The sequence below is a fragment of the Manis javanica genome, chromosome 5 (genome assembly GCF_040802235.1).
Source record: "Manis javanica isolate MJ-LG chromosome 5, MJ_LKY, whole genome shotgun sequence".
Classification (NCBI taxonomy): Eukaryota; Metazoa; Chordata; class Mammalia; order Pholidota; family Manidae; genus Manis; species Manis javanica.
Genome location: NC_133160.1, coordinates 10676192 through 10701348, shown reverse-complemented (window position 1 = coordinate 10701348; position 25157 = coordinate 10676192). Strand labels below are relative to the sequence as shown.

Here is a 25157-nt window from a genome sequence, read left to right as displayed (position 1 = left end):
AATGCCTTTTGATAAATGGATACACCTGTGTAACTACCATCCCAATTAAGGTACAGAGCATTTCCATCACCCAGAAACTTGCCTCAGGCCCCCTTCCAGTCAAATCCCCAAAGGCAACCAGTGTTTTCTGATTTCTCACCACAGTTTACTTTTGTCGGCTCTTCAAGCTCATCTACACGGAACCACACAGTATGGTCTTTTTGATGGTGCTGTTATGCGCACTTAGTGCCGGCAAGCAGCACAGCCACATACACTTACACACATGTGCATGGAAGCTCACGGATGCACCCACAGACACCCTCCGAAAGGGGTGTTTCCAAACTGTAAATCTCCCAGCCTCGGCATGGAGCTCAGCCTGGCTGCTCTGATCCAGGTGGCCAAGGGAGGGGGGCGAGCTCCCGGCACTGGGTCCAGATCGTGCGCAAACTCCTTCAACATCTCCTTGCTGGATGACCTCCGAAAGTACTTAAAATCTCAGTTTTCTTCTCTGTAAAATGGGATGACCAATGTCTACCTCCTAAAGACTCCCCTGGATTGACCACTTACTATGTGTCTGTCACTGTTTTAAGAGCTGTACAAGTCCTAACTCACTCCATCTTTCCAGCAGCCGTAGAATCTAGATGCAGTTATGCCCCCACTCCTATGGGTAAGAAAGCTGAGGCCCAGAAAGGCCCAGCAGTTTGTCCACAGTCACATATCAGAGGAAGTGACAGAACTGGATTTGAATCCAGTCCGGCTCCAGAGCCTTCACTCACCACCATTACATTAGCACTCTTCCTGGAGAGACTGTAAGGGTTATTGTCTATGTCTATGACCTGGTACATAGTAGGTGCTTAATGTTAAATATCATTACTGCCAAGAACATTTATATCCACTATTTCAGTGATGCCTCAAAACAATCCATTTTACAGGTGAGGAGACAGAGGCTCAAAGAAGCCAGTGGCAAAAAATCCAGGTCTTCTAACTCTAAATCCCGTATTCTTTCTAGTCACCCCACTAGGAATATTCTATCCTACGAGGGAGAGCTTGGCTTTGTTTGTTTTGTTTACTGCTATGTACCCAGCACCTACAAGAGTGCCTGGAACACACTCAGTACTTGATAAATGTTTTTCCAATGAATGGGTACAGCAGGGAGCTGGGAGGAGCCAGCCCAATGCCCTCCTTTATAGTTGGGGGACCTCAGATCTAGAGAGGGTGTGACTTGAGTGTGACTTGTCCAGTGTCACACTGTGTCTTAGCACAATTGAATCTATCATCTTCTCCCTGCCTGTCTCACCCTCTCTACTTCCTGACCTGAGCAGGCAAAAGATGTGGGAGCCCCTGAGGCACTCTCAAAGGCCCTGTTAATGGGGAGCTGGCATGGAGCCTTTCCCAACTTTATCACATCTCCAAGGTCGGCGTGAAAGGCTGCCAAGCTAAACCTCAAAAAATGGTGGCAGAGGGGAAATGAGGCCCAACTCACCAGCGCTTTCTGCTGGAGCTGGGGAGCATTCCTGGCAGAAAGGGTGGGGAGGGAGGGTCGGGCCAGCCTTTAAAAGCCCTTTGCAAACAAAGGCTTGGACCGCAGCCCACTCTAGCCATTGTCCTCACCAAGTCAGCAAATGAAGCAGGACTCCTCAGCTCAGCAGGACAGTGGGGCGTGGCCTGTGGTCTATGCATGTGGGGACGGTGGTCAATGACAGCCTGCCCTAAGATGGAGGGGAAATGGGAGGAAGGCGGGCATGCTGGGGAGGGCAGACTGCGCTAGACACCTTTACTTGTCAATCCCTAGCACCTGTACATGGATGTAAGTTTTAAACACACCAATCACTTCCTCTCATGACAGCTGGGTGGGTGTCCCCAGCAGCAGAGCCTGAGATGAGGGTTCTCATGCACAGCATTTATTGAAGTGCCTTTAGGAGACCGTGAGTGAGAGAAGCAGGACCTGGCAGGGCAGAAGCTACCCTACAAGTGGTCTCAGCAGGAAGCTAGCTTCAGCCTGATCTCAGGGGAGCTCTGAGCAGGAACTGCACCTGGAGTTGATCTCACCTTAAAGCAAGAAGGCTGAGCTTTTGTGCCCCTGACTCAGTAAGTCATTGGCTACTGGCTGCCTGGGGAGGAGGGAGCTGCTGTCCGTGGTAATCCCCCAGGCGGGTGGCTCCCATGGCCAAGGGCAGCTGTGAGAGGGGGCAGCTGTGGCTGTTGGTAGCCAGTACTTGCAGCACAGCGCTCAGGTGGGGTGCAGGAGCCTGGAAAGGGGTGTGGGTGAGGCGGCAGCAGCATGCCCCACACCAGCTGCCCTCTCACTGCATTCATTCATCACTACCCAGTGCCTCCCCAGCTCACCCCAGCTTAAGGCCAACCGTCCAAAGGAAGAGGACGGGAAGACTGAATTGAACTGAGGTTGTTTCATGAGGGTTCCATTGTGCAATGGTGAGCGCTCTGGACTCTGAACTGAGGTTGTTCCACCACCCTCCATGGCAAGCCATGGAGTCCAGTGTTTGGAAAACAAAATATCAAAACAACAAAAAATGGCACTTTACACATCCAGGCTAACAGAGTGCAAGCCAGACTCATTACACTGGCGGGGCATGGCAGACTGTACCCAGGGCGGCTGCACCAAGGGAAGACAGGATGGGCTGGCTCGAGGACAGGGCTGGGCAGGCAGATGAAGTGACAAGGTGAAGAAAGACAAGTGTCCTGGCCAGGCCTCAGGGGAGGCCAGGGACAGGCCATGGGACAAAGGTGAGATCTGATCTGCGGGACGATCAGGTGGTGGGCGGAGCAGGAGATGTTGGGCAGAGGGTCTTTGGGAAGGTCTCACGAGGGTTCCATTGTGCAATGGTGAGCACTCTGGACTCTGAACTGAGGTTGTTGCCACCACCCTCCACCACAGGCCATTGATCTGCGTCTGTGGTCCCCACCCCAGCTGCAAAAGGCACCAGACCTATCAGCTCTTAGCAGGGCCAACGGCCGGGCCACTCTTTACCTTCATCCATGCCTAGCTTAAACCCCCCTCACCTGGGCACAGCACTCCACAGTGAGCAAAACACCTATTAGTCAAGGGCTAATTTCCACCCATAGGAAAACTGAGGCTTACAGAGGCTCAGTGACTTGCATCATTAACAAATGTTGATTAAGCACTTACTGTGTACCGGGCATTACTTCAAGTGCTGGGGATACTTCAGTGAGCAAAACAGAAACCCCTGCTTATACAGACTACACATTCAGGTGCGCCAGCATTGGGGTGGGAAAGAGGCGGTAGCTGCTATGCGAAGAAAACAGCAAGGCGGGATGGAGCGAGCGTGCCGGGGGTGGCAGGTGCCATGGAAAATTCAACGGGGAGAGACGGGGAACACCGGCTTTGGAGTTAGGCAGGTTCAGCCATGTATTCATGCCAGAGCCTTGGGCAAAGGACTAGCCTCTCTGGGTCTCAGTTTCCTCAGGTGTAAAAAAGAAGCTGCTGTGGAGAAGACAAGGAGTGACTCCATAGCACGTTACTGCGCAGACGGACAATGACTGCAGTGGCGTGGGGTGGGGACTTGATGACATGGGTGAATGTAATAACCACAGCGCTGCTCATGTGAAACCGTCATAAGATTGTATATGAATGACACCTTAATAAAAAATATTTTTTAAAAAGAGGCTGCTGTGAGGAAGGCATGGCTTGCACAGGCTGGATCTCTGGCTTTTACGGTGAGCCCTAGGTCATAGGCAATATGCTTTTAAAGTGTACTTTGAGGTCCACTGGCATCAGAATCAGCTGCGATCCCTGTTAGAATCATGTCCTAGGCCGCCTCTAGAGACTTGGATTCCGTGGCTGGTGTGTGGGATTGCATGGGAGGGTCACACCTGGGAACCTGAATTCTGTTGGGGTTTGAAAACCCGTGACCTAGGGCTTGGGTGTGGGGTTAAGGAGCCTGTGGTGAAGACTTACAGGTGCCCAGAGGGGAAATGCCCTTAAAGATCACACAGCCCAGCAATGTGCTCCCATTACACATGAGGAACCTGAAGACCAGAGAAGCTGAGTGACTTGCCTGAGGCCACACAGCTAAGAAGCCTCAGAGCTGGCTCTAGGACAGCTGACAGATGGAGGGGTAACAGCTGGTTAAGGGTACAGGCAGTAGGACCCCAGACAGTGGGGGTAGGATCAGGGTAAGAGTTGAATTTCACCCTGGGAATCTAATCCTTCTGTTCTGGGAGATGAATGCAGTGTTTCCTTCCCATTTGAGAGTTAGATGATTCTCCCCAGACTCTTGCACAGTTCATTCCTTGGAGAAACAAGAGCCCGTTCTTGACACGCTCTGACCAACTCAGGGCACCCCAGATGCCCAGTGAGCTCCTTCCGCAGCCCAGTGGACTTGATGAACCCATGTGTGTGCCAATGTGGGACACATGCCACAAGTAGTAGGTGACTGAAATCTGGATTTCCTAACCTAACTGCACCGTGGAATCACCTTGGGAACTTTGACAAATACCGATTCCTGGGCCCCACCCCCAAAGATGCTGATTTAATTGGTCTGGGGCAGTGGCCTGGCACTGGGACTTTTCAAAGATCCTCAGATGATTCTCATGTGCAGCCAAGACTGATTTAGCTGTACAGGGACAAGACATCACATCACATCGATTCAGAGTGAGAAGGTGCTAGTCTTTCCAATTCTCCCTCAAACCTTCAGACCCCCTTCAAGGGAAAGTCACAGTTTGAAGCTAATGGGATTTTAACACCTCTCAAATACATGTTCATCTCCCCTTTTAATCCAAAGAAGAGCAGCTGTCAATTTCCCGCATCTGGGTAGAACTTCATAACATGATTTATGGCAAATGGTGCCAATTCTTCATTATATTAAATTTCCTCTTAAAACTACTTTAAGTAAAAAAAAAAATTAATTTAAAGAAGAATATTAAGCAAATCCCATTTCAGGTATTTCCTCTGGATTTTCTGATGGTCTATGACCCAAGCTGGTCCTCTCACCTATGTCCATTTCTGGCCACAGGGGTTGGTTCAGAGATGACTTGCTGGAATAGCCAGGAAAGAGGGCCTCTCTTTCTGCTGGTGCTGGTGCTCAGAGGATGGAGTTTAAAGAAAATGTCAGTTCAGAGAGGGGAATGATCGGTCCAGGGCCGCAGGCACTAGTGGCCGAGCTGGGATTTGAACCATGTCCACATGTCCCTAAAAGTAGTACAACTTCCAAGTAAACCACATTTCTGGTGAATTCACTGGGATCCTTCATTTCAGAGCTTCTGTTTTCTGGGTTTAGGGTTTTCACATGTGGCATTTGCTTAAAGAAAATTCAATAGCACCCTATAAAATACAATCTAAGTAGGTACCTGTATAAAGCTTCTAGAAGACACTGTATTATCATTCAACATATTCTGAGCACTAGAGAAGATATTTAGCTGTTTGTAAAAAATCTGGTGCCCTTGTTCCCTTCATTTTTGGAAGATAAGAACCTTCTGGTTGGAGTTTCAGTAAGACATTTCAGACTATCTCACTCCCCACTAAAAGGAGTGTGATGTCTGCTTTCTGCCAACTGTATTAGCCTCTGAATTCATTCATCTATCCATTCATCCAACACACAGTTTCAGAGCGCTTGCATGGAGGTAGGCACAATGCTAGTGCAAGAGAGGCAGATGAACATAATAGCCAAGTCCTGCCATCGGGCAGCTCACAGTCCACTCGGGGCGGGGAAGACAGGCAGTAATCAGATAATTACTTAAGTGGGTGTGAAATTACAATGGGAACAAAGGCAATTCAAGAGAGGCACACAGAACTTCGAAAACCATAACTGGGGATCTGACCTATTCAGAGATCATGGAAGGCTTCTTGGAGGAAGTGATATTTGACTGTGAGCTTCAGGGTGAGCAGGCAATAAAAGGAAAGATAAAAAGCATTCTAGGCAGAGGGAACTGCATGTGCAAAGGCCTGAGGCAGGAAAGAACTTAGTAAATATGAGGTCAGGTGGCTGCAACACAGGAAGTCAGGAGATCGTGGTGGGAGATGTCAGAGAGTTAGGAGGCCTGGCCGCTTGGAGCCTTTCGGGTCACTGGGAGGAGATTTACCCCCTAACCACCCCATTCTCCAGCAAATCAAATTGAAAGCTCTCACCTTTCTCTTCCTTCCTCCCTTAACATCATAAAGATGTGGGGAACCCCCCCCACACACTCACAAAATGCCACTGTCCTTATGGTTTCTGGAATTTAAGAAATACAACATAGCATCCACATAACTGGGGTTGTTTGATAACTTGGGGGAGTTGAATTACTTACGAAGAAAAGGGTGACAGCAAGAAGGACCAACAAAGGAGCAAGTGAGGGGAAGACACACAGAGGCCAGCGAAGGGGTGCTGGCGGTGCCTGGGTTCTGGAGGTGAGTGCCCCTGGGTTCAGCGCTGCCCTGCCACCTCTCTGTGGCACCCTTGCATGTGCTACTTCAGCTCCCAGGGCTCAGTTTCCTCATCTGCAAAACAGGCCTCATAACAGTACCTCCCTCATAGGATGTTGTGAGGGCTAAATGAGTTAGCATCTGTGGACAGGGTGGTATGTGAGTGTTAGCTGTGGGGGTGTTGTTGGGGCAGTGGGCTGGGCTGTACCCTTGAAAATCCTCAGAGTCCCAAGGGGACCCTGGGCTCAGCTTGCACAGCTGGGGAGTGAGGAGGAACGGAGGGCACAGAGGGCCCACAGCGATGGGCTAGTAAGGGAAAGGCCCTGGATGGCAGCTAGGACGTTTCCCTAGGTGACCCAAACTCCTCCTCCTTTGAGTACGAATGCCTGGCATCTGGGAGGAGGGCAGGGTCTGCATTTTTCTGAGTGAAAAGGAAGGGGCTCTGGCCACCCCTCTCATAAGGATCCTCCAGGTCAGGGGAGATTCATCCCCACACTGATGAACTTTGGAGGCCAAAAGCAGTGACCAAAGGGGTCTAATGATACATTCTCGGAAGTAACACCAGGGCCCATCAAGAGGGGAATGACATCAAGTTCGGGGAGTCAAGCATCCTAAAAGATGAGTTCAGGAGGCCAAGGGGATCAGAAGAGGGGCTGCAGGATTGTTCTAGTTGGCAGAGCGGGTGTAAAGGCTGCGAGGTGAGACCCAGACTGGTGTCCTGAGGATCTGAGAAAGGAGACAGGGAGCCATGTGGTATGTGTGTGTGATATGAATGCAGTGGTAGGTCTTACAGGCCCTTGGTGAGCAGACAAGAATTTGGGAAGTTACCCTGAAAGTAATGAGGAGACGTGGAGGGTTAATGTCCCTCCCTACTGTTGCTCCCCTCCTCCACCCAAAACCTCTGTTCCAATAGAGTGGATGAGATTAGAGATGGGTTCTGCACAGAATGATTCAAGAGCCTGGAAAACTGCCTAAGACCATATCTGAAGGGGCAATGGTCATTCGTTCATTCAACAAATATTTATTTAGTAGCTATTTATTTAGGCACATTTTAGCACTGGGAAGGTAGAAGTAAATAAAGCTGGACCAAGACCTCCTGATGGAGCTGATAATGTAGTGGGATGAGATGGACAAGAGCCAGACAAACATACTATATGAGGTGATGAAAAGGGCTATAAAAAAAAATAAAGGATGGTAAAGGAATGGGGCATGAAGGTCACGGGGAGGGTGTGCAAGACCCATTTACTAGGGGAGTGACCCAGCCAGTCATCCCTGCTAACTCCCTTTCCACCGAGTGCCCATTATTTAACACCATTTTAAGTAGAGTTTAAAGATTACTGTTTTGCACCTGTACACCCACAATCAATGGAGCTCCGCCTCCAGCTGGCACCACCCGTGCATCTGCAGTGACCGCAGTGACCAGCAAACTTCCACTTCCCCATATGTCGCCGCTACCACACATCTCACAGGGTGGGTAGCCACAGGCCCTTGGCACTCTGTTCTGACCCTTGCCTGACACCATCTGGCCCTCTACGGGTAACAGGGCTGTAAGATCATCCCCCTGGGGGGATGGTGGGGCTGCTTCCCTAGGCCTGCTCCAGGTTGGCCAGCAAGAAAAAGTGGATATAAACAGAACTGACAACAGGTTCAAGGGTCTTTGTCAGCAGTGGGGCAGTGGAACCACACTTCAGTCGCCTTCCTGAAGATCACGTCACCTCTACCGGCAACTCCCGAGAGGATGGGGCATTGGAAACAATGAGAGAAAGAGACATAAGTAGCAGAACCCTGGGGGCTAAATGCAGGTTTGGGGACCTTCTGTGGCTTGCATTTTTTCAGGAACTGTTGCTGGGGTAGATGATGAAGTATTAATGACACATACAAGGGACGAGACCTACAAAACAAGGAGTGGGGAACAAATGTTCTGACTCCAAACCCCAGTGTCCTAAATGTGTCTGCCAGAATTCCAATCAAGAACACCACGGAACTGTCCTGACCTTGAGCCTCAGAATTCTGACTTTCAACATGAGTCCAGCCAGGAATGTCAGCATTCTGACCTTGCCCGCTAGAGTTTCGTTCATGAGTCGTGATGCTCTAGCCACGGACTCTGTGGGTCCAATTACGGATCCAAGGATTCTGATGGCACAGTGGATGGCAGGCTTCTGACCTTGGACCCCAGAGTTATGACCTGGAATGGTGGTCTTCCATAGCAAAATTCCAACCTTGAACACCCGAATTCCAATCCCAGGCACCCTAATCTCAACTAAGAATTCCTGAACACCCAAGCTTTCCAGCCTGAATTTGTAGAGCTGACATTACTCCACAAGGATATAAAATTTAATTCTATGCAATAGACTCTTCCATAGGCTCACAGCCCTCAGAAATAAGCCAAATGCTGGGATGAGAGGAGGAATCGGATGAAAACAACAATAAAAATAACACCGGCTTACATGTATGGCACGCCAGGCACTTTGCTAAGCACTTCACATGCTTCATCTCATTCATCCTCTGGACAGCCCCAGAGAATTTATTATTCCCACTTCACAGATGGGGAACCTGAGGCTCAGACCAGTACAGTTTGCTGGCTCAATATTCAGTGTTTTTTCTAGTCACTACAGCAGCTTTTTCTTCCTGATCTGGTTGGAGACTGGGTAGGGGCACATCAGATCCTGTCAGCTAGGAAGTTAAGGATTTACCAATGAATTTCCCTGATGTGTTAGCATCCATGAGGTGTGAGCTGCCTTGGGTTTTAGATCCAAATCCCAGCTGGGCAGGACAGTCATTCATTCAACAAACACTTGGCACCCTGTGTTATGCTTGATGCCAGGAGTAAGGAGAGGAGAGGGGAGCCCGATTGCTTCTGTTACCCAAGCCCTACCCTTTTCATCTCCCCCTTCCAGATGGGAGGGCCTCAGAGGCAAGAAATGATTCCTCGTCCCATTTCATCAACCAAAGGCTCTGTTTCAAAGGGTCACAAAGTAGAGTCCCAAGGACTGAATGTGGTCTGTTTGGCTCACTGAAGTGTTTTCATTTTTAGGAATTATTTGCCAACATTGAGAAATTGGGTTGTCCCACATGAAAATTAAAATTTCTGCCTGGGTCAGGACCCAGCTGGAGCTGAGTAGTAGCTGCCTCTCCAGATGAATGTGTATGCTGCAGTTCACCGCAGTCCCCACCACTCCCTGCTGCCCCCTTGACACTAAAGCTGAGTGCAAACTGGTTTCCTCCCTGAACTTGCCCTACCACACTTCTCCACCCAGCTGCATTACTTGTTAACTACTACCATCCTGGCCCCTGCAGCCATCTGGATTTGTGGTTCCTACTCTGGCCTCCGTGTCCCTAGTCATGAAGCTTGAGGAGGCGCTTTTTCCTTGACAAGTTCCCTGGCACTGAGGGATCTTCTACTCCTCACCATAGCACTTTTGAGTCACTCTTCCCAGGAGGCAGGGCCAGTTTCATGGGGGTAAAACTCGAATAGGCATTCAGGGCCTTGTGATTAGAAGGGTCCCATGATTGGTTTAATACTTTACTGTCACCATCTTGAAATGCTTATGAATTTTTTAACAAGATGGCATTTTCATTTTACACTGCACCCCCACAAATTCTTTAGCTGACACTGCTAGTGGATCCCTCAGTAATTAGGGGCACTCAGTGCGTGCACGTGCACACGCACACACACCACGGACTTCTCTAATATGTTTGGAAAGCCACCTCTTTAGATTGGCCTATTCTCCCAGTCATGAGGCCAGCAAAGGTCTAAAATTTTTACACAGTGGTGGGGGGCTTGGGGGCAGCCACATGGATGGAAGGGAGAGAGACTGGGGGACTTGCCTTGGGCTGCATTTGCAGAGAGCTTTATGTGCCCATACCAAAGGATGGGGGGCATGATGGAGACTGGGGAGAAGAGTGGGGAGTGTCTAAGCCCCCTACCTTGTAGCCACTCCTTGGCACAGTCATTGAATGAACAGTTCAAGCAAGCAAGGTGTCATCAAAGGCAGGAGGAAGGCAAAGCTTTCAACAGATTCTCTTTCCTCCCCCCTTCCTGAGAAAAGGGATGGAGAAGGAAAACCAACCACAGGAACAGCCCAGTGCTGCCCCATCGGGCCAGGTAAGTGCATCCGTCTTTCCTGCTTGGCAAAGTTACTCTGCCCATTTTCCAGCTGAGGAACTGCGGCCCAGAGAGAGGAAGGGTCTGTCCACCCAGAGCCTCGTAGCTCATACGTGGTAGTGTTGAGGTTATGGGCCCAAGCCTCCAGAGTTCCAAGGATGAGTCCGTTTCCCTTATCCTGGCAGGAAGGTGGTATGAGAGGAGGGAAGACAGTGGTGAGGAGGAGGGGAAGGGCGCCTGCCCCAGGTGGGCCTACTCTCAAAATAAACCAGAGAGACATTTTATAGTGGAGAGTACATAAATGCCACCAGGTCCAAACTGGTCGCTCAAGGTCAGGGAGGGCCTTCTGAAGAGGTGACATCTGAGCTGAGATCTGAAGGATGAGGAGGGACAGCTGGAATTTCAAGATATGGAGCCAAAGGCCCAGAGAGGTTAGGTCATTTGCTCAAGGTCACATAGTTCCCTCATGCCTTCCATCCCTCCCTCCTGCCCTCGGATAAACTGCCTCTGACAAAGCCCCTCCTCGGCATCCACCCGTGAGGACTCTAGAACGCAGGCAAACAAACTTTTACTGTAAATGCTGTTGCCACCAAAAGCAGCCTTAGATAATAGGTAAGTGAATGTGACAGATATTACAACAAACCTTTGTTTTTATAAAGCAGGCAGCCAGCCCACCCTGCTTTAGCACACAGAAATAAGATACAGTCCCAGACTTTGAGAACATCCTGCTTTGGTTGGGGAGATAAAACAAGCTCAGAAGGAAACTGAATACAATAAGGAACATGATATATAGTGCAAGAGAAATAGAAACAGAGAGCTTGTAGAAGAATGATCACTTCTGCAGCTCAAGAAGGAAAGAAGTCAAATTCAGGTTCTCAGAAAGCGCCACCTGCACGGAGAGGCCCTCTTTGACCATGTCCTGCTGTTCTCTATCAAACACCTTGCTTCTTTCCTTCACAGTGTACATATTACACTGTGTGATTATTCTTTCATTTACTTTTTTTGTTTAATGCTTATTTCCCTCCAGGAGGCTATAAATTCCTTGATGGCTGTAGATTACTTTTGCCAGCTTACATTTACTCTCCCCTCTCTTGGTAAGAGTACTTCAACTTTTCTTTGGAGTACTTCCTCTTTCCCATTCTTAATCTCATCCCAGCTCTAGCCATTGACATGTGATCCAGACTTGGCTGAGTGACTGGCTGAGGGATGGGCCACTGAAAATCAACTCTGGGATTTTGATGGAACTATTGGGAAAGAGACTTGCTTTTTCCCTAAGATGGAAGCCTATTTTCTAGCCATGTTGGTACAGCCTGCTGAGAAGCCAACACAGAGTAGAGACCTTAGACGTAGTAGAGACCAAGTCTTGATGACACATTTAAGCCCCTGGATCCAGCCCTGCCTGAAGCTTTTCCTAATCTGGAACTTTTCAATTACATTTTCTGCTTAAGTCTGCTTGAGCTGTGTATTTGTCACTTGTACCCAAAAGAATCCTAACTAATAGATATACAAGTGCTTCTCAAGCACCCAGTGTGGTGCCTGGCATAGGGTTAAGTGCAATAGATGTTGGCTGCACAAAGAACAGGTGGCATTGAAGCAGTGAAGCAGGACCTCAAAACATGCACCTACACCCACATAAAGTTATAAAGACCAGAGAAGCCTAGAAATGAAGCTAACTTTGAAACAAAAAGGATTGTCCCAGGAACAGGGAGGAATGACTGAATGAAATTGCAGTCACTATTTCAAGGAACAATAAAGGATATATAAACACATCCATGGTATAGGTGGTAAAGGAAAAATTTAGCCATTCAAAGAGACAGTGGGAATTCCAGACATGATAGACAGATGGAAGGCTGGGTCAATATCATCATCTTATATCTACCTTTCTCATGGGCTGTCACTTTGGTACAACTGGGTCTATATAAGGTCTCTGAAAGGTAGGGCTGGCCAAGGTCAAGGGCCCCAAGGATCACACAGGCCTTGGAAAGACTCAGGGATGGGCCCTAAGTAGCAATTAGTGAAACATGATGGTCTATTTTTAGAGGCTGTTTGATTTCACGTCCATTACCTGGTGGATGTGAGTGATGGTGTGGAACAGGCAAATGTAACATTATTCTCTCAAAGATGGTATTTGCCAGCCAGGCCACGGTGGGCAATTACGGTGGAGACCAGCCTTGCTGCAGAGCAAAAATGGAGCAGTCAGAGTGTGAGGAAATACCTCAAGTGTGTAATATAATTGTGTTTCCTTGCTGTAAGTGGAAGGTCAGAGGTCACTTCTTCCTGGCCTAGAAAGTACAGGGATGGTAGTGGGCAGGTAGAGACAAGAGAATAGGAGGAAATGGTTGGGGGGTATACCTGGGAAATTCTTTGATCAATCATCACAAGATCATGCAATTTTACTCATTAATTCACTAAACAAACATTAACTAATATGTAACTGCAATAATAATAATAATAAAATAATAATAATAATAATAATAATAATAATAATAATAATAATAATAATAATAACAGCAGCTAACTTGTACCGAACACTCGCTGAGTGCCAGGGACTGCTCTGAGTGCTTCACGTAGAATTGTCGCAACAGCGCTGGTTGTTAGGAGGCTTCCCAAATTATGGATCAGGAAATTGAAGCCCAGAGGAGTTGTTATTCCCCCAAGGGCACACAGCTTGAATCATCATTGAGCTGGGACTTGAACCCAGGCACTCAGACTACAGAGCCTGCATTTTTAAGGATTCCTGTCTCTCTGTGGGCCAGGCTTGGCATCCACAGAACAACCCATAAGCTAGTCTTCATAGTTGGTGTGTTGCAGGAAGAAGGTATGAACATCAGGTTTCTGGTGTGTACAGGAGGTAGGAGTCACTGCTGCCTGAAGTGGGTGTGGGCAGTGGAGGGAAAGAGAAGCTGGGTCTTAAGGTGAGGAGAGAGAGGCTGTAGGCAGAGAGGAGGAAGGCATGCAAAACTGTGGATCAAGACTAGGGAAGGGTGTCTTACAGCACTAAACTATGTTTTCTACCTTTACCTTGCATCTACCTACCACTTCAGCATTTTATTAAAAATAATAATAATAATGGAAAAATGTGGGATTCACATATAAATCAAGTATAAAAATCAAACGAATAATCATAATTGACCTGATTGTTTATAGTTCATGATGCGTGATCAAAACCGAAAGTTTCTGTGATATGACTGCCCTTGTACTGTTCACCATGTAAGAACTTATTCACTGTGTAAGAATTTGTTCACCATGTAAGAACTTGTTCGTTATGCTTCAGAAGATTGGAGACTGTTGAGAATTAGGCTTGGGGTTGATTAATGATTGTGTATTGAGTCCCCTATACAGAATTTTATTGTTGTTAACAACCATATGATCAATAAATATGAGAGATGCCCTCTAAAAAAAAAAATGAATATGATCATGCATATTATCAGAACTTTTTTTAAAATGTGCACCTGGTGATTCTTTAGCAGCAGTATTATATTTTAACTTTCTCTCCAATGTATTAACTTTTCAGAAAAAAATCAATATGCACCAATATTTAACTGTATTTCATTATTCAAGATAGTGCTGTTTTTGGTGAAAGATATTTGAGTACTTTCTCTGAAATTAAATTGAGAAATAAAGAGCAGAAAATGTGAAAAAGACAAGTAGATCACCAATAAATCACCGGTGACCCCACTTCCCAAATAAAACATTGCTAATATTTTATATGCTTTTATATTTTAAATAATATTTATAGTAGTTGTTAAAATTACTATTCTATATTCTTGTTATGGTAGATTAAAAATTTTCCCATAATATTATATCTCACAATAAACACTATATTTAAAGTCTGCATAATGCTATAATTGTAGATTTACTATGGTTTGCTCAAATAAACTCCAGTTATTAGCTAAAAAAAAAAAAAAAAGACTAGGGAAGGGTGAGTACCCAGGGAATGCAGAAAGGTGGTGTGGTGTGAGCTGAGAGTATCATGGAAAGGAGAAGGGAGGAGGTGTGGGTGAAGAGGCTGGCTGGAGCCTTGAAGGTCAAGCTAAGGAGTTTGGACTTTATCCTGGGGGCAGTGAGAATGATAGAAGGGTTTTTGTAACGGGATAATTAACATGAGCAGATTATACTTGAGAAAGATGGTTCTGGTTCCCTGCAGAAGATGGACTGGAGGGGGAAGCTGCAGGCAGGGGGCCAGCGCAGTGGCTCAGAGCACCATTACCCAGCAGCACCATTCACAGTAGCCAAAGGGGAGCACCCCAAGCATCCACGGAGGGATAACTGGATAAACAAAACATGGCATACACATACAATGAGTATTATTCAGCCTTAAAAAGGAAGGAAATTCTGGCACATGCTACAGCATGGACGAACCTCGAGGACATTATGCTAAATGAAATGAATCAGTCACAAAAATACAAATACCGTACAATTCCATTATGTAAGTACCTAGAGTAGTCAAATTCCCAGAGACAGAAAGTGGAATGGTGGTTGCCAGGGACTGAGGGGTGGGGAATGAAGGGTTAGTTATTAATGAGTGTAGAGTTACAGTCTCACAAGATGAAAACGTGCTGGATAGGCTGCACAACAGTGTGCATACGCTGAACCAAATACTTAAAAATAGTTAAGGTGGCAAATTTCATTATGCGTATTTTACCACAAATTTAAAAAAATCACCTGGAGGTTGTTTTCCATTGTGAGGCTTGGGCATGGGTGTTTTTCTTTTTGTTTGTTTGTTTTTGTTTTATTCATTCATTCATTCATTCATTCATTCATTCATTACTAAGATATTATTGATATACACTCTTATGAAGGTTTCACATGAAAAAACAATGTGATTACTCCATTTACCCATATTATCAAGTCCCCACCCATTCTCCGATGCAGGCACTGTCCATCAGTGTAGTAAGAGGGCATGGGTGTTTTTCAAAGCTCAGGTGATCCAAATGTCCAGCCAGGGTTGAGCACCACAACTCTGAGAAGTATGCCCTATTTATTATGCCCACTTGCAGAGGTGAGGTGCCTAGTGGGCTCATATAGCCAGGAGGTGGTGGAGTTGGGATGTGAGCCGAGAGCTATACCCAGGCCCACAGGAATATGTCACACATGGTAACACTACATCTTACTTGTTGTTTATGTCACCAGGGAAACATTTTAAGGAGACCTGGTGCCCTGGATATTAACATGTGAGTTCTGATTCTGGCTGTCATCCACCCACCTCCAATATCAAGGCTGAGGTGTGCCCCTGTCCCTGGCCCCACATGGTCATGCCCACCTATATTAAAATAATGCTTAATGCTAACCCTGTGTCTCCAATGGTCCCACCCAGCAGCCTTCGGGGGCAAGATCATTATGGATCAGGAACCAGGATCACTCCCAAGTCAGGTGGGTGATGCTGAATACCTCTCTCACCTAGTCCACCTCAGGCTTCCCCAGGTGAAAAGGGAAAGCCAGGGAAGGCATCCTGGAGCTGGCTGCTTACTTCCTGAAGGACATTCACACAGCACAGAGGTCAGATCATGGGCGCATAGTCAGGGAGTCCTCCCATTTGCTGTGTAACCCCAGGCCAGTCACTTCACCTCTCTGGGCCTCATTTCCACGACTGTAAGATGAGGATAATTGTCTTTCCTTCACAGGGTGACTGTAGGATTCAGTGCGTATTTAACACACTATGCCAAGAACACCATAAGCACTCAGGGAGTGGTAGCTGCCACCACTGTTACCTTAATTTTCTCTAGGAGATGGAGATGAGGCTGAGCAGCCCAGGCAGCCCTGGAATTTCTTCTTTTAAGATGATCCCTGATAGAGGTTTGGTTATAAGCTACTTTCTTAGCTCATAACTCAGTACCAGGACACTCTTAAATGAAGTTTCCCACAGGTCTTTGGCTGGTTCTCCCAGGACCAGATCCTAAGACAAGAATCCACGTCCAGGTGGTCTGTGTGGAAAGTGATCCCAGAAAACATTGGTAGGGGAGAGGGGACATGAGACAGGGAAAGGAAAGAGGCCAAACAGGGTAAATTATGAAGCAAGGAGTCACTTGGGGCACTTGGGAGTTTAATTCTGAGGATCTCTGGGGACCTGTGTACACTATGTACCTCTGAGTTACACCCCCATCCAGAGGCGAGGGAGCTTGGGTGCTTACGCACATTCCTGCATCAGTCAGCACTTGAGGGCTGCTCTGGGTGGGGCACTTGCTCCCTGTCTTTATTGGACTCCACTGGCTAGAAAAAGCACATAGGCAAAGAACTGCCCATGCTGGCAGCTGAGAGTTGGGCTAGCAGCACCGAAATAGTAAGAGCTAAAAGACAGATGGGACACTGACCAAATCTCCATCAGGGTCGGGTCCCTGTTCTGCCCCGGCTGCCTGTGTGATGTTGAGCAAGTTATGTAACCTCACCTTACAGAGAGCATGTATCATTTTATAAGAATAATACTTTTTTGAAAAAGAGCTTATTTATCTGGCAGGATTGTTGGGAGGATTAAATGAGACAACAATTAAAAAAAAAAATCTTAACAGTTTTTGAAGGTTTTCTATGTGCCAAATTCTATTTGAAGTGCTTTGCATGCATTAGTTCATTTAATTCTGGTAGTGATTCAATTTGGTGGGCACCTCAATTGCCCCCATTTTGTGAGTGAAGGAAGGAGGCCACAGGGAGATACAGTAGTTTGCCCCAGATCACATGGTCAGTGAATAGAAGACTCAAACTTTGAACTTGGGTGATCCAGCTCTAAAACCAGGGCTCCCATACACGATGCCATCAAGTACAGGATGTACACAAAGTGCAGGGTATGGAGTTGGTGCTTAATGCATGCTTGTTCTCTTCCAGTCAAATAGGTTTGCTCATTTGGCCAACGCTTTTCTTTCCTATGCATGTTCACGTTCCCTAGCCTACCGCAGCCTTTCAAAACCTCCGAGAGACCAGCCGTCAAGGTATGTCCCTGGCGAAGCATCCTGGAGGAATGAGCCTCGATGAGGGAAACACTGAGATCACGGGGGCCTGGAAATGGTCCCTGATCTTTCGCCAACTTGCATGACCCAGGCAAGTCACTGACGTATCCTCTGTGTTTCCTTATATCAAATGGGGATATTGGATTTATGAAGTATGGCTTCAATGTTTTATATGCATTATCTTACTTATTCCTTCAGGCAACCCTGTAAAGTGGGTTTTATTATCATCCTCATTTACAGATTAGGAAACGGAAGCTATGAGAGGTGATGTGATTCGCCCAAAGTCCAGAGGTTAGGAAAAGGCAGGGCTGGGATTCCAACCCAGGTCTGTGTGACCCCACAGCCAGGATTCTGGTTCTCTGGCACACCGTCTCCCAAGAATAAATATGTGCACCTAGGATGACTGACGTGGGGCCAGCAAGAGCCTCAGCCAGGTGACTCAGAACACTGGAGAGGCCCCGTGGATTCTGAGGCGGTCTCCTTCATGTTTCTTGATGGTAATCTACAAATTTCCCTGGCTCAGGTCAAGGAAGCATCATCCCACGAGAAGCATGAACCCCAAGGGGCAGGCAGCACTCCAACAATCAAGAGCACGGTCATCGAATATGCTGCCAACCAGCGGTGTAGCTAGAACAGAGGAATTCAGTGATTACACTAACAAACGGCCCTAGTTTTACCTAAGCCAGGTGCTGAGCTACATCTTTACACAGGTTATCCCATAGTGGTCCTACCAGGTGTGCTCCGCTATAACTACGATTTCCTAAATGAGGAAATTGGGACTCAGAAAGAAAGGACCTTGCCCAACATCATACCCCTGGTGAGCAATGGAGCTCAGAACTGAACCCCATCTGCTAGACTCTAGACATGATTTGTAATCAAATCTGTGATAGGCACAATACTGACCCCTGTCCCTAAATAAAGGCTGCTTTTGAATATAATAATAATAATAGTAATAATTCACATTTATAAAGTACTTCCCATCTACATTCAGATATGAAATCTCAATGCATCATCAAAATAGACTCAAAAGGTGGGCAATGCCATTATCACCGTCAGGCAGATGAGCCCACTGAAGCTCAGAGAGCGTGTGTGGTCTGCCCAAGGTTCCAGGGTTAAGAAACAGGTTAGGAACCAGACCAACATGGGTTCAAACCCTGGCTCTGCCATTTTCATTCCTTTGACAGATACTTACTGAGCCCTCAGATGTGTGAGCTCCGGCAAGTGCCTTCACTCTCAGAGCCCCCCTTTTCTTTTTGTAAGAGTCAATACTACTCATCAAATCCAGTCCCTCCTTCATCTGAAAATGCTGGATACTTGCTTTCCCAGGCCTCCCTGCAGCTAGACCATGAGCTGGTCCTGGCCAATGGGATTTAAAACATTTCCCAGGGGCTCCTGGGAAAGGTTTGTGTCAGGGAAAAACGGTGTATAGGAGGAAACACTGCTCCTCAGTGGCTGGACTCAATGTGCCTACATTGGAAGGCTGATACTCAGTAGCCGCCTTGTGGTATGAGGCATCAAGCCAGAGGACTAAGCCACCTGCAGGAACTGGAGGAGCAGAACGACAAGGAATCTAGAATCCTAATGGCATCATGGAGCCATTGACCTGACCAGCTACTTTGGAACTTCGCGGCATGTGAGATGAGGCATCTTCCTCCTTACAGAAGCCACTTTGAATTTTCTATTCTATTACTTGCAGTCCAAATAAGCAGACCACCTGACCAGATTGCTGAAGGGATTTCATAAGACAGTGGATACAAAGTACCATTGATCAGTGCCTGGAACAATAAACAGCAGCTACTCTGGAAACTGGGAAATTATCTAAGGGCTATAACCCTGAGACTGTCCCAGGGAGTACAGGAACTCCTGGCTTGGCAAATTAGCTCCCTCTCACGCCCACTGAGAAAAGCCTGAAGAGTTTGCCATGAAAGCAGAAACCCAGTGGCAACCCAGCACTGCAAACCTGTCACTCTGATGGGGCTGACCCCAGCTTCCAAACAAGAATCAATCACACTGCCTTTTGCCTAATGGATGTTGATTTTCACTCCCCTGATGGTGGAGGCAAGGGCCCTTGCATTCGTTTATCTCTGTGTTGCCAGAATATCCCATTAATTATTAATAGTGTCTGCTCAGCCTCTCAGTACTGCTATCAGAAGGGCAGAGTTGGCTGTAACTCAGCCCACTGGCCACAGAGAAAGGACTCTGCCCCTTATTATTTGTAACAATAAGCCCTGCCTACTATGTGCTAGCCACTGTGCTAAATTTTGGCAGGCATTATTTCATGAGGACCCAGCAAGGTGGGCCTTTTACCTCCATTTTACAGGTGGGAGGCCGCAACTTGGAGAGGTGAAGCACTTGCCTACGGCCAGGAACTGGAGAGGCGGTGGAGCTGGGCCTGGAAGCAGGCCTGTTCTTGCTCTTAAATGCATGCAATATGGCCATTCCTGTATCTCACAACCACCAGACATAGTTCTCCATTTGACTGTCTCTTTCCATGATCTCTGAGAAATTTCCAGAGCCCACACTGTTCTGACAAGCAAAGCCTCCAGGTCCCGGAGATGGTTGAGGGTGGGGTGGGCAGAGTGCGGATGACTGAAGGCTGCCAGACACACATGCAACTGGGCTGCATTTGGGCAGTGTGGAAGGAGTGCCAGATCCCCAAACCCTGAGACACGGTGACTAACTAATTGCTTGCTCCAGTCATTCATTCCACATGTAGTTATTTGGAGCTCCTCACCATGATGGGTACAGGGAACAGAGCAGTGAATACAACTCATGGTGCTCACGCACTTGTAGGGGAGAAAAAGATAAACAAATGGAAGCAAATAGAGTTTCAAATGGTGCTTGTAGCCTATGCAGCAAACATACTGCATGATGGAACAGACAGTAAGGGGAAGGAGGCTGGTTTAAGCAGGGGTCAAGAGAGGTCTCTCTGAGGAGGAAATATCTGAGTAGGGATTAAATGGGGAATGAGAAGGGAATGAAGAGAAGCACGTGGCCATGGGACAGTCTGGGGAAGAACATTCCAGACAGCAGGAATAGCAAGTGCAAAGGTCCTGAGGTAGGATAAAGCCTGGCCTGCTTAAGGAACAGCAAGGAGACCAGTAGGACTGGAATCGAGTGAACCAGAGAAAGTGGAAGGATGGGCTCAGGGAGGGCATGGGGCTGACTCAATAGGGTCTGGGATGCCATAGTGAAGGGTTTGGATTTTATTCTGAGTGTGATGGGAAACCTCTGGAGAATTTTAAGCAGATGAATAATGTGATCCAATTTATATTTTGAAAAGTTCACTCTGGCTGGTGTGGGGGCAATGGATCACAGGGGCAAAAGTGGAAGCAGGGAGACTAGGAAGGAGACTGTGGCACTTAATCATTATGGAAAGAACAGGGTCTTTAAAATTACACTTAGGTTTAAATCTCTGGCTACCCTCTCTGCCTGCTGTGTGACCTTAGGCAAATTATTTAACTTCTCTGAGCCTCCATATTTGTTAAAGGTGGGATAATAACAGAGTTGACATAAGGACTAATTGTGTTGTTACTCTCCGTGCTCTGTAAATGTTTGATCAATGGTAGTCAAGAGTTCTATACTGAGGGCCAATAAACCTGCCCGCCTGCCTCTCCGTTTCAGCTCTGGCTGCAATATATCCATCTGCCAGGAATGTGAGTTGGCAGCTTGAGTCTGGGATCACAGAGAGGTCATGAAGCTTGTCCCTGCAAGCGGATTAATCCAAGGGAGAGAAGAGGCTGTTTTATTCCCAAACAGAGCTTTCTGCAAGCCTGAGCTCCCCTGCCTTGCTGCCTGGTGCCAACCCAAGCACAGCTCTTTGACTGCTTCTTCTCTGGGTGGGGGGTGACCCTCCACTCCCTGTCACTGCCTTGTGCCCAAGTCTTTGGGACAGGACAGGAGAAGGGAAAGTCACGTTTGGGCCTAAATGGGACATGGAGGAGACAAACCTGTGTGAGGCCTAGAAATAGCAAAATAAATCTGTTGATCCTAAGCCGGTTAGGGTGAGTGACTCTTTCTTAAGAGGGAGGCTTTTTGAACATGAAACCTGGGGCAGGATTATGGCCAGAGCAGCCCACAGAAGAGGAAACAAGGTGTAGGAATCTCTACGTCCTCTTTAGGGGCAACAGGGAAGAAACAAAACATGGGCCTCCCCCCACCCTCCTACCAGCCTCCATCTGCTCTCAGGGGCCTCCCCTTGGGCAGCCAGGTGAGGGGAAAGCACCTGGCAGTGCCCCCTTCAGAACCAGCCCTTCAGGTGGGCCTTCAGTGAGGGGCCAGCTGTGAGCCAGAGGATCCCATAGAGAGGCCAGTAGCGATTATGGCTGGTATGTAGACCTCCTCCTCCCATTTCCTTTTGCCATGAGTACATTTACCCGTCCCCCTTTTGGGTCCCACTCTCAGAGAGTGAGTTATGTTCAATACGTCCTTCCCAATTTGGTCTTCCTGGATTTCAACATCAACACCTCTCTTTTCTGGGCTCTCCCTGGGCCCCACCCAACCTCTTTTAAAGTGTCAAACACACTATGTTGTCATTTTCTCCTTATACCCAGCACATTGGCCATGTGAAGACAGGCACCCATCTCTCTGAGGCATTCCTGAATCCCAGCCTGACACAGAGAAGCTGCTCATCAACCAGTGACCTCCTGCCCTGGCCCAGCCCCCACCCCAAGTCTCTCTCAGTCCCTTACAGCCTCTGCCTTTAACCAGCAGCATACACGACTCCCTGCCTTACCCCTGGGTGATCAGAGTCATTCCTGCCTCCTCCTGCTTTATTTTTTACATTGCCTCGTTTTTCTCTTCTATTTCAAAATTTACATCCTCTTCTGACAGCCAAAGCATCTTTACAAGATGCATCAAACCATTCTTGGAACAAACTCATCAAATGAAAGAAAGAACAAACCAGGGGTGACCCCTCGCCCACAAGCATCCACAGCCAGCTGCATGCGCCATGCACGCACACACCCACCCCTCAGAGGCCCTTTGCCTCATTTTTTATGTTAAAACTGCCTGACAGTATCTCAGTGTTCCTCCAAGCATGTCTGCAAGCTGCTTTCATTCCTTCCTTGGGGCAAAGTGGGGTTATAAACACAGGGTTAAATATTAAAATTGCAGGGCCACCCCTCTCTACTCTGGATTTTATGTAGAACAGACCAAACTCAACTCTACTCCATCTCAGAAGATTCTACTGTCCCTCTGAAGTCTCTCTCTTATTTGCAGTGTCCATCCTCTTGCTGTGAATTTTTACACATCTCTGTAAACTCTTTTCTCCAGTGAAGTTGGAATATAAAGTATTAGATAACAAAAGGATGGGGTCACCAATGCCACATAGGGAACAATCTGGTCCTCACATCTGAGGTCTCAGCCACAGCCCCTCCCTCTTTCTGGTCGTCGTATTTGGGAACTAAGTCAGAGCTCATCAGTCGTGGTCCTCAATCTGCTGGCCCTCCTGCCACTAAGTCCCAGACTCACCTTGGCAGCCACGGAGGAATTGGGCTTCTCCAACAGGTCCCAAAGCTTTTTCCTCTTCTCTGCACAGCAAGTGTTATCGAACTCCTCGCCCTCCCGCTCCCGTAGGGTCTCGGCCTCACGCTTGAGCTCTTCGTTCATCTGTTCCTTCTTCTGGTGGTAGCGGGCCTGGCAGCAGGACTCCAGGTAGATCTCGTCGATGCCCCAGTAGTCAAGCTCTTGGCTGAAGCTAAGCGCGCACATCTCCTCCATCATGTGCAGCCGCCCAGTGCGGTAGAAGTTGAGGATAGAGGTGAAGGCTCCGGGATGGCGGTCAAAGAAGTACTCGTTGTCGTCAAGGCTGTAGTCGTCGCACACATCGAGCAGGGAGTCATGCGTGTTGCAGTCCCGGAGCTTGCCCAGCCGCGTGCGGGGCAGGCGGTCCAGCGTGCGCCAGAGCACCTCATGTGCCAGTCCCCCGACGTTGAGACGGACGCGCCTCGAGCACGCCTTGCTGCGCACAATCTCCATGGGCTCGGGCGGCAGCGAGCTGGTGGAGTGGGAGCCATGCTTTGTCATACCCGCCGGCATCGCTAGTCCGGACGCCCCCACACCCCCTGCCCCCCCAGGCCGCTGTCACTGGACGGCAAGGCCGGCCGCCGTGGGGGAGGGGGGCAGGGAGCGCTGTGGACTGCTGGGGATGCAGGGGGCCGCACGGTGCGCTTCACGGCCGTCTTCTCACCTCCATCCCGACTGCTGCGAGGCAGAAATCGAAGGCAGGTCAGCAAAAAGGGAGCTGGGCGCCGCCCCTTACCACTTCACCCGGGCCCCAACCGGCCTTGACCTTCCAGGCGCTTAAGAGGCTCAGAAGGGACGGTCCCTTTGGGTGCTGTCCCTCCCGCCGGTGCTGAAACCCGCCCCACCCGGTGGATGGATGGAGGGCCGCCCAACGGGGCGGGGAGAGGGCCCCCAAGAAGCGCTCCAGGGACCGGGGAGGCCCCACCCTGAGCTTCGGCAGCCCAGGCGCGACCCAGCCACTCGGGGCGCTGTCCGCCCCGTCGAGTGCTGAAACTAGCTTCTTTCTGGGTCTCCCCGTCGAGCACCGAACCAGGCCCCCCGCAAAGGGAAGAGACGGAAGCTGCATGAAAAACTTTTTTTTTCCTAAAGATTTCTCATCTTTTCCTTCCCCCGCTCCAAGAAAATCAGTATTTGAGTTCTAGGGGAGTGGCAGTAGGTTTGCTTTTTCTAAACCTGAAAAGATTTGGGGAAATTCTGGAGGGTTTCAGGTGCCCACCTGTCAGAGGTCACAATAGACGGGATGGTCACGACAGCCTCGCTGTCCTGGAGCGACCCCTCGCCCCAAACCACGGGAGCATCCCTGAGGTCGCTCCGGCGACGAGATGACCCCTGAAGACGCAAAGCCAAGCTCTGTGAGGGACCGTGCCCCTCCCTCGGCGCCCCCTACCCCACCTCAGGAGGGGCGCGCACAGTGCCTGGGATCTGCTCTGTCTCCCCTCGCTCCCTCCCCGCCCCCTTCTCCTCCTCCTCCTCCTTGCTGCTCTCCTGCGATGGCTTTTTATAACTCCGGGTTCTGCGCCTTTCCTGGGGCTTGGAAGGGAAGGGGTGGGGGAGGTGGGAGGCGGGGAAACGAGCTGAATTTTCTGGCCTTTTCAAAACGTGCCCTCCTCCTGAGGCGCACAGGTGATTTCGGGGTCTCCCCTGAGCCCCCGGTACGTGAGGCTCACGCCCTTTCCCCTCGCCTGGGAATGGGGATCGCACGTCTCCCCAGGCCCCAGCCCTTGCCCGCCTCCCCACCCCAGCCTGGAGCCACGGAGCCCGGATAGACCGACAGGCCGAGGCGCGGCAGGCAAACCCCCCACTCCTGTGTCCCTCTGCGCCCCCGCCGTGGGCCGCGCGCCCTAACACTCACCCTGAGGGAGGCCGTCTTTCGGGGCCAGGGACCGCGCATCGCCCCGGCCGCCCGGGCGCCCCCGCCCGCGGGCAGCGGCGGACCCGGGGCCAAGCCGGGCCCGGCCTACGCCGGCCAGGCAGGCGACGCGCCGGGGCTGCAGGCGCTGCGGGACCTAAGCGGGCTCTCCGAAGCGGGGGGCGCCGGCGGGCGCTGGGGGCGCGGGTGGCAGGACCGCGATCGGGCGGCGCCTCCTGCTCCACCTCCTCCTGCACTGCTCCCGCGGTGGCGGCAGCGGCTGCTTGAGCGAGATCAACAAGTCGGGGCTGAGCTTAAGCTCAGCGCTGGCTACGATTCTGTCCCGCACTTCAGAGTGCCCGGAGCTGGGCACCGAGG

The 25157-nt window shown here is 49.2% G+C and overlaps 1 protein-coding gene across 2 annotated transcripts in view; it reads right to left on the bottom strand.

Annotated features, from left to right (window-relative positions):
• The window catches only part of KCNB1 (potassium voltage-gated channel subfamily B member 1), a 99929-nt gene extending 74772 nt beyond the window's left edge, over positions 1 to 25157 (bottom strand). The window contains exons 1-3 of one of the 2 annotated variants that reach the window (XM_037006267.2): positions 24783 to 25157; positions 24147 to 24259; positions 22877 to 23608 (exon numbers count right to left, since the gene is read on the bottom strand). In XM_037006267.2, coding sequence (XP_036862162.2) covers positions 22877 to 23443 — 567 coding nt within the window. In that variant the 5' untranslated portion in view covers positions 23444 to 23608; positions 24147 to 24259; positions 24783 to 25157. The remainder of the gene's footprint in view (positions 1 to 22876; positions 23609 to 24146; positions 24260 to 24782) is intronic. The other variant, XM_037006266.2, reaches the window with a different exon arrangement.